The sequence below is a fragment of the Camelina sativa genome, chromosome 15, assembly GCF_000633955.1.
Source record: "Camelina sativa cultivar DH55 chromosome 15, Cs, whole genome shotgun sequence".
In the NCBI taxonomy this organism is placed as follows: Eukaryota; Viridiplantae; Streptophyta; class Magnoliopsida; order Brassicales; family Brassicaceae; genus Camelina; species Camelina sativa.
Window position 1 is genome coordinate 14,932,900 of NC_025699.1, and position 10,044 is coordinate 14,942,943.

At 27.4% G+C, this 10,044-nt stretch overlaps 1 protein-coding gene across 1 annotated transcript; it reads left to right on the forward strand.

Moving 5' to 3' along the window:
* Nucleotides 6,101-7,218, forward strand: LOC104746810 (ethylene-responsive transcription factor 1B-like). Its single transcript, XM_010468338.2, has one exon. The coding sequence runs from the start codon at nucleotides 6,346-6,348 to the stop codon at nucleotides 7,009-7,011; it is 666 nt and encodes a 221-aa protein (XP_010466640.1). The 5' UTR covers nucleotides 6,101-6,345; the 3' UTR covers nucleotides 7,012-7,218.

Here is a 10,044-nt window from a genome sequence, read left to right on the forward strand (position 1 = left end):
TTTTTCCATTTAGTTATATAAAATCATTGTCCACGGGTCATTCTCTAAGTTTTGAAAATGATACATTGTATAATATTTCTCTATGTATTCTTTTGGTATATTTATCTATTTATTTATTTCACATATTATTATCCAACTAAAATTATACAATCTAAATAATATATATATATATATATATATTTTTGGAGACATTTTTGAAATAAATCCTCGAGTTGAAATTTATTTATAATCATGCCATTAACATTAATTTTACAATTATCTTTAATTTTAAATAATATCAAATTAGGAATCTAATTTAAGAAGATTTTCTCCTATTCAAATTTCCAAAAGTATTGGACTAACACCCATTAGCATTATATATTTTATATTTAATTAATCAATTCTATAAAAAACTGTTGATAATAACTTATTTTCATGTGTTTGAAAGTTCAAGTGATGAAATTGTTGATAATAAATTTAATTCTTTAAAAAATTGGGGTCCGAACTGACACAAATTGTTAAAAAAAAATTACTTCTCCAAATCAACATAACTTAGGAAGAGAGTTTATCTTCTCCAAATCAGCATAACTTAGGAAGAGAGATTTTATTAATAAATATACTTCTGCGGGGCTTGAGTTGACACAAATTGTTATAAAAAAAATGTATATATAGATAAACTACTATATGTAGACAATGGAAAGTATACACTACACAATGTATTGATGTAAAACTATAGTAGAATAAAAATATAAAATATATTATATACATATATAGTTAATATAATAATTAAATTTTATTTTGTATTTCGAAACAAAAAATATAGTCCCGCGGTGTACCGCAAGTGAATATCTAGTATATATAAAAAAACTTAGAATAAATAACATTTATTTTCCGGCTGAGTTTTCTTAGATATTTGCTTTAGTACATATATTTACGAGCGGTATTATTATGTTCATGTAAAGCAAAAAAAAAAATTATAAAAAAAAAAAAAAACACAGTTTGACAAAAAAAAAAAAAAAAAAAAAAANCTTGATGATCAATGGAACCACCATACATAAACTCCTCTCAAAATTGGTTTGCTACAAATCACTTTTTCCACTAACTAAATCAAAATAATCCATGCTCATATCCCGTAGCTTAACATATATATTGATCTGAAATCTGAAACTCATCTTGTTTTTAATCGAAGTGGAAAATACTGGAGAGAAAGTACTTTAGAAAACTTTTCCCGTTAAACACTTTAATATTATAAGAAAAATCATGAAGAAACTTAAAAATAAATCTTACTATATTAATTGGAAAGTACAAATATGAAACTAACCTTAAAATGTGTAAAAAATTACATTCAATTGCCATTAGAAATTTTTAATTAAGCTTAATTAATTAATTTAAATAAATATAATTAATTAAAAAAATAAAAAATACTTATGGACGAAATTACTAAATAATTTTTTTAAAAAAATATAAACCAATCAGGATTTTAAAAACTAAGATTTTATATCCAAATATACAATATAATTATTTTTAATAACTAAATTTCGAAAATTTTGTTAAGATTTCAAATTATGATTCTCCTATCATCTTTATTTTATTTTATATACAATTTGTTTAGAATTTTCATATAATAATTATGATTAATAAAGTGCAGAATTTTTTCTGCATATGTTGTGGTTTGAATTTTTAAAAACGAAGATATATTAATCAATCTATAAAAAATATATGATTTAATTTCCACATTGGCGGGTTGGTAAACTAAATTTATATAGATGATAAATTAATAATTTTTATTTTCTCACAATTATAATATTAAAATTACTACTTTATATTTCACAAAATAATGATGCAAATACAACAAACAAACAATATAAAACTGTAATATACGTCAAAAATAAAATACTATAATATTCCAAAATACTTAGTATTCAAATAGACTAATAGATTTACAGAAAAATTAAAAATAAATATTATCTCAAACAAAATAACTTTTTGAAAAAGATATAACAATAACTTTTATTGTATATTATAATTTTTTTTTAAATGTTGACCCGTGCTTAAAGCACGGGGTATCTCCTAGTAAATAAATACTTGATATGACATACAATTACAAAAATAAATTATATGCCTAAGGAATACAAATAAAATGACCACGTACCATGAATGTGTAGCTATCTCCTTACGCCTAACACCTTAGTCAAAATTGAATGCTTCCTAGACTTTGTTTTCTTTCGTTTTTGATTTGACTAATACTCATTTTATATTTGCCTATTTCTAAGCTTTATTATCAAACCGTTTTTGCCTTTGGCTAAGATGTTCTTAACTATTTTATGTATATGATCAGCATCTATTTAATAATGAGATATCAATCACAAAACTCAAAACTTTGAATCACGAAGAATGGTACTAGAAATTTTAGTAAAACTTGTTCCTTTTCCTATATGAAGTATTGATAATTTCGAATATCTATCATAATTTATTTTGTCAATTTATGATTATTTAGCAACAGATATGAAAACATAATTATTCTTGGGCTTACTTTTCTGATGCAATATTTAAATCAATTAATTTATTAGTTTTTTGTACGTATATGAAATTTAAAGTAATAAAGCCAAAAAAGTTACAATGTCCATGTTTGAGGTTTAAAATAAAGCCAAGAACTTTGAACACGTGCGGGATACCAAATAATCAGTTGTGTGGCTTGTTTTGGAAAGCATTAAGAAAGAATAAATAAATTTGTATCCTGTTCGGGTCAGGATGCATGTGAATATGTGATGATGTGTAGTGTTCTCTTCCAATTTGATTATAGTTTTGACGTGTGCTATGCTATTACCGCGTGACAAAGTATACCAGTTTCTTCAAACGTTACATCAAGATCTCTGGTTAACAAACAAAATTTGGATCATAAGGTCTAGATTTGAAAAAGTTTAAATTTGATCTGGATTTGTAAACTGGATTTCAGATGTCTTCGGCTTGGATCACACTTAATCTTATCTTTATAAACATATGCAACTTGATACCATTATACCAATGGCTCTAACTTGGTCACGTATGCAGCATGGCCAATGATGACATTTGCGCAACCATTGCGTTTTTTTGCTCTTTCGTGCTTAATGTAACTCTGACTTATTAAGTGAGTGTAGAAAATATTGGAGAACATTTCAGTCTCCTCAACGTTCTTTTGTATATTAAGTGTCTAACATATAAATTAATCCTAACATATATTGAATGAACTAAAGTAAAATAAATTTGCTCAGCTAATTTGAATTTACCTAAAGTAACTCGGATTAAGAGCTCCAATTTTGTTAATGTACACTAAATATAGGGAAAAAAACTAGATTGATCCAAATTAAGAGGTTAATTACTAAACTAACTCATAAAAAGTGAAGGTTAGATGAGTTATTTTTTTGTTTAAAATATTCTTTTGTGCTTTGTTAAGAAAAAAGAAAGTCAAGTTTACCCTCCCAGCATTTTTAAAAAAAAATCAAAATATTTTCAAAAGTCTGTCGGACTAGTTGTGACAGATTTGTTAGTATATGACAGATTTGTTTCTGTACAACAGAATTATTTTTGCATGACAGATTTATTATGACAGACTTTTTTTGGATGCCAGATTTTTTTAATGATAGTTACTACAGATTTATAATTAGTGGCAGATTTATTTTTCATAACAGACTTATTTATATAGACACAACAGATTTTCATAATATATAGTAAGTTTATATAATATCTGGCAGATTTATTTTTACAGTTATATCAGATTTATTTTTTTATTAAAAATCTGTCATAACGTGACAGATTTTTTAACAGAAAATTAATTACTAGTTTGATATCTAGTGACAATAGATTTGTTTTAAGTTACGACAGATTTTTTTATTTAAACAAAAATCTGTCGTTTGATAACAGATTTATTAATGTTTTTTAAAAATTGGTAAAATAACCTACATAAAGACCTATATTATGACAGATTTATTTACGTTATGACAGTTTTTTTTTTTTGCTTTAAAAAATCTGATGTTCGATAACAGATTTATTAGATGTAAATATAGTGACAACAGATTTGTTTTATATTATGACAGTTTTTCTTACAAAAATAATATTTTTATACATCAAATTTTTATATATCATATTTTTAAATAATATTTAACATCATATTTGATACACTATATTTTTTATAAATCATATGTTACAAAATATTTTTAATTATATTTTTAAAATCAAATTTTATATATTATATATTTTATATATCATATACTGATAGTATTTTAAACATCATATTCTTACACTTTTTTTTTTGTAAATCATATTTTTTTTCTTTAAATTGTTTAAACACCATATTTTTATATATTTTATTATATTTTCATATATCATATTTTAATAACATTTTATACATTATATTTTTAGTTATATTTCATACATTATATTTTTTATAAAACTTATTTAAAAATAAAATTTTAAACATCAAATTTTTGAATATTATTTTATACATTATATTTTAAAATCATATTTTTTTTATTTTTTTATTTTTATAAATCATATTCTAAATCATAATTTTTAAACATTATATTTTTATACATTATATTTTTCTTTTAAAAAATTGAAAAAAAAAATTTGAAGGGTTTTTAGTCTTTTTACATAAAATTTGTGTCATTCTAGTTATGAGATGAGATGGAGTGTTAATCTAGCAATTAATTGCCAAATTTGGGTTAAACTGGTGTATTTTCACCTAAATATAAGATAATTTCTAATATAAGATTAACATAAGTAGAGAATGTAACAAAGACGAATAAACCAGAATAATGATAAAAACTTGGGATATGAAGCATCTTTTTTTGCTTTGAGAAAGACGTTGAAAGCAAATAAAGCCAAATTATCTTCTAAACATGAGATGGCTCAAAGTTATTTGTTGTTTGGGGTTCAAGGGGGCATGTATCTTTGACTCCTTCCAACCAACCATTTTATTTTACCTTGCTTTTGGGCCATAAAGTTTTAAAAATAATAATTAAGAATAGCCTCCTAAGATTATAGGATAATATGATTTGATATTTATGTAATCATATTTGCAATGCCAAAGCATAAAAATTCTATAGTTGAGTTGATCCACCAGTTATTTTGGATCATTTTCACATCGATCTTGTTATTTCTATATGTGGAATGTGAACTTCCGCAATTATTTTGTTTTACTCTCAAGTCATTTAGATAAGATATATGGACTCTACTACATAGATAGTTTTGTAATTAGAAATTAGGAAAAGTTTATTTACATAGAAAAAAATCTTAATATTTTAGTCAACTGGTTTTTACTAACATCATTATCGTATTTCGTTCGTTTAGAGTCAAATTGATTTGAATGTGTTATGTAGGTTGATTAAACTTATGATATATATATATATATATATGTATATATAATCGCGATTTCTTTTTTTTTTTATAAAGCATCATCATCAATTTTTCACTTGCAAAATGAAATCTTGGTCACCACACCATAATATTATCGTGGCATATTTGAGGCTCTCCATAAATTGGTCGTCACAAGTGTTTTTGTAAATTGGTTCATCTGTTTTGGTTTTCTTATGATTCATAATTTGGCCGTTATTGAAGAATATTTTACTTTTTCTAAATTGTATGAAAAGTATCTCTAAAAATATTTTACATTTACTATATATGACAAGACAATATTTACGTTAAAGTGCCAATGATACAGTTTACTTCTACTTTTGTATAAATCTTTTATAGTTTGTAGCATGTATATTTATATCTTACCTTATACTAAATATGGATGCAAAAAGTACCAAAAATTTCGATGAATCATGTGATGATAAGAACGAAATGATACACTTAACCTAAACTATTCATTCATTTACACTTGACGATTAAAAAACATCAACCACCTTTCAATATGAAGACTACCAAAATAACAGTATACAAACAAATTTTGAGATAAAGTAATCAATATACATTAATTTTCTCATAATCTCACGTAGTTAAAATTCAAGACACCAAGAACTACTAATACTGAAAATAAACGGTACAAAAGCAATCATATATCAAAGATCACACGAGGAGAAAAAAAAAATTGCAAAATGTCTTTGCTCGAATCTTCCACGAAGCAACCTTAATTCTTCATTTGAATGTGTAATTAAAAAAAAGATCCTAAAGTACCATTTCACCCATTCTTACATGACATTTCTCTTTCACGTAAGACAGTGAAAACTCATGTCTAATTTGGACATTTGCATTTACTTACTCACTCTTTTTCTCTCTATATATATAGACCTTGTCAAGCCACCAACGATCCTCTAACCGAAAACAGAGTAGTCTACAAAACAGAGTAGTAAGAAAAACAGAGTATTTTTTTTCTCCGGTCTCTACATGGATCCATCTTTTGTTCAGTCACCTTTCTCTGGCTTCTCACCGGAATATTCTATGGGATCTTCTCCGGAATCTTTCTCCTCCTCCTCCTCTTCGTCTTCAAACAACTACTCTCTCCCCTTCAACGAGAACGACTCCGAGGAAATGCTTCTCTACGGTCTCATCGAGCAATCCACGCAACAAAACTTCATGGCAGATCTTCCAATCAAGTCCGAGGAAGTGACCGGAAACTCAAGAAAGTCAGAGAAGTCTTACAGAGGCGTAAGACGACGTCCATGGGGAAAATTCGCAGCGGAGATAAGAGATTCAACACGAAACGGTATTAGGGTTTGGCTCGGAACGTTCGAAAGCGCGGAAGAGGCGGCTCTAGCCTACGATCAAGCGGCTTACTCGACGAGAGGGTCGTCGGCGATTCTTAATTTTCCGGCGGCGAGAGTTCAAGAATCTCTTTTGGAGATTAAGTATAGCTACGAGGAAGGTTGTTCTCCGGTTGTGGCGTTGAAGAGGAAACACTCGATGAGAAGGAGAATGACAAGTAGAAAGACTAAAGACAATGACTTTGATCAAAGCTCCGTGAAGTTAGATAATGTTGTTGTCTTTGAGGATTTGGGAGAACAGTACCTTGAGGAGCTTTTGGGGTCTTCTGAAAATAGTGGGACTTGGTGAAAAGATTAGGATTTGTGTTCGGGCCCATAATGTTATAGTGGTTTGGTTAATTTTATTTAGTCCCTAATATTTATGTTTCTTGTGTTTTGTAATTTTGCAACAATGTTTGATTCTTAATTTTTTTTTTGTGGTACTTGACTTTCTCAAGATAGTGTAAAAGTCTTTGTGTCTTATTCAACTAGAGAGAAAAATCTCATTTTTCTTATTTATCGTAATGAGGCTAGTCTTTAAGCATGTGTTGTTAGAGTATTCAAACATGTTTTAATTTTAAAAAGAATCTTTTAATGAAAACAAAATATATACACATAAATTAAGGCTTCTAATTATAATGAAATATACGTAAATTATTTTCATTATGCATATCAAATAGTTCAAAATGGTCATGTAATCATAATAATATACAAAGACAGTTCTTCTTCTTCTTTCTTTTTGTTGTAATATGCAGAAATGTTTCGAAATTTGGATTTGGAAACGGTATCTATATGTATTGAGGAATGAGGAGCGACCTAAATGGCTAAATCCAATAATATAAGTTAAAGTGTTTGTATTAAATAGACCCCAACTGAAAAAGATGGTCAGGTGGTCTAATGAAAATCGTGACTTGACTTCCTCTGATTAGGTGGCATCTTCTAGATTTTTTGTGCTATTTTTCCCATTTTTTTAGTTTATGATTTAAGGAAGCAATGGACTAGATTCTCTTGCAAAAACTAATAAGGCTAGGTGATTATGAATAATCATTGAATAATAAAAGATTTAAATATGCAGAGACTTTTAATTATCTAGCAATCAGAGATGCTTCTTTATCAAGATTGTTTTTTCTTTCCAATAAACGTTTTAGAAAAGAAGTAGTCACATTATTTGTTTGGTAGTTGAGGGCACTAGAAACGATCTGTCATAACTTTTGGGAATGCTTGCGTATGAGTCTTGACTATGTGCAGTGGAACCAAAATGAAGCCGGTAAATGGTGAAAATATATATTTTGAGATACTATAATCAACGTATGTATTGAGTAAATTAAGTAAAAATTTTAGTTTTTTAGATAACAGAACATCTAGTAAATTGTTAAATTGGTACATGGAACATCATATAAGCATTAAAAAGGGTATGCAGATTTATTTGAGCACGTGTTTTGTTGAACGTCGGCGAATCGCACAACAAAACAGAAGAAGAATTATTTTTACGATGGTGGGCCAAATGGTCAATATTTTTGCTAGGCACATATCAAAAAGCATATATTAAAATGCACTTAGTGATAAATAAAAAAGCAATACCATGTGTAAATACTCTGAACGATTACTGTACATCAACTATAATGCTGATGTGTTTTGATAGCTTTATCCATTATCCAAAAAGGGTTAACTGAATTTGGTCCCAAAAAATTTCAAGAACTTTGTAAAATCCCATTTGCATGAGGAAACAAACATTAAATCATACTATATACTGAGGTTCTCCAGAGGTCACGGACTTGGTCCAATTATTTCCATTTAATAATTTACAATGACGAATTTAAGATATGATGTGTTTGATATTAATATATTTATACTAAGATTTGTTTTGAACTTCTAGATCTATAATCATTATAAAGGTCCAACGATATAATCAAATATGTTATCCAGTATCCTCGGTTTTGACCTACTGTTTAATGTTCAATAACTTCTTTTACAAGAAAAAAAAACATAATCAATAACTTGTCATGCATTATCCACACCTAACATCACAAGTTTAGATTATTCATTATTGTATCCAATTCGATGAGGTAAAATATGAGAAGTTAACTCTCTTTCAAAAAAAAATATATATATGAGAAGCTGAAGGAAGAAAAAACCTAAATTCCAAAAAAAAAAATGTTCAGAAAATTTGAACACGAGTTGAATAGGAAAAAGGTAGATAGATACTGAACTGCAAAAGTTCTCCAATAATTGTTTGTGTAGTTTCTAAAATAAGGTTATGTAGTTAGAAGCATCTCATCATATTTTTTTAATTTAATTTGAAATGAACATTAGAGTCATTTTCATTTCTAATTTATAGTAGAACTGGACACGAGACAAATATTTGCAAATTTTTCATATACAGTATTTGTTACTTGGATTGCCTCGTTCAAGATTCATATCAAATACTACTAGCCTACAAAATGACTGCCAAAGTGCCAACAAGTACTTAACCCGGTTTATTATTTTGTCATAATCATTACTACTTGAATTTGAGATAATCGTTACTTGAATTTAAATACTAAAAATGCCAACAATAACTGGGCTAAATTAGTTATTGGGCTTTTCTAACTTATGTTAGTTTTGTGTTGTTATTTGTTTGGTTACGGGAACTTACTGACACAACAAGACAGGTAACAACGGGACAAGTATGAGTAAATAAGTAGCTTGACAAGTGACTAAATCGTGTTTGTTGGTAGTAATTGGCTTCAAGCATGTTACAATATTCTGACTTGAAAAGTTGAATATATTGGTAACTGAGGAATTCACCTCCCATAGTTAACTGAGGAATTCACCTCCCGTAGTTTTCTTACAATCGAATGTTAGCTCTTTGTTTTTAGTTGTTACCATTCTTATGTTTGGTTTCTTAAATTAAAACTATGTTAAGCTTCTGAAATAGTGGCGCTCTACTCTTGTGTTTTGAATCCACTTCACTCTTGCATTAATTTGACTTTATCAATTTCTGATCAGCCCATACTTCTAAGTTCATTATATCTTTCGTAACTGATTAGCCCATCCGATTAGCACAACATACAATATTTCAGTTGAACTCACTAGGCCTTGTTTGCTCTAACATTTGTTTGTGTATGCTGTTATAATAGATTTCTTTCAAATGAAATCATATTTTTTTTGTTCTTTTCTAAAATTTAACGCCAAACTTAAATAGAGGAGCGATGTTGGTGTTGGGCGTTGGTTTTTACATTTTACAATTTTTTTTTTTGAAAACTGAAAAAGTTATGAAGAATTTAGAAGATTTTTGTTCTAATTATACAGAAAACAGTGCTATAAGATATTTGCTTGTGTGCTTTTTTTTTTTTTTTTTTTT

What these genes read in the sequence shown, in the direction of transcription:
- LOC104746810 (XM_010468338.2), top strand. Translation starts at nt 6,346, where the DNA reads ATGGATCCATCTTTTGTTCAGTCACCTTTCTCTGGCTTCTCACCGGAA.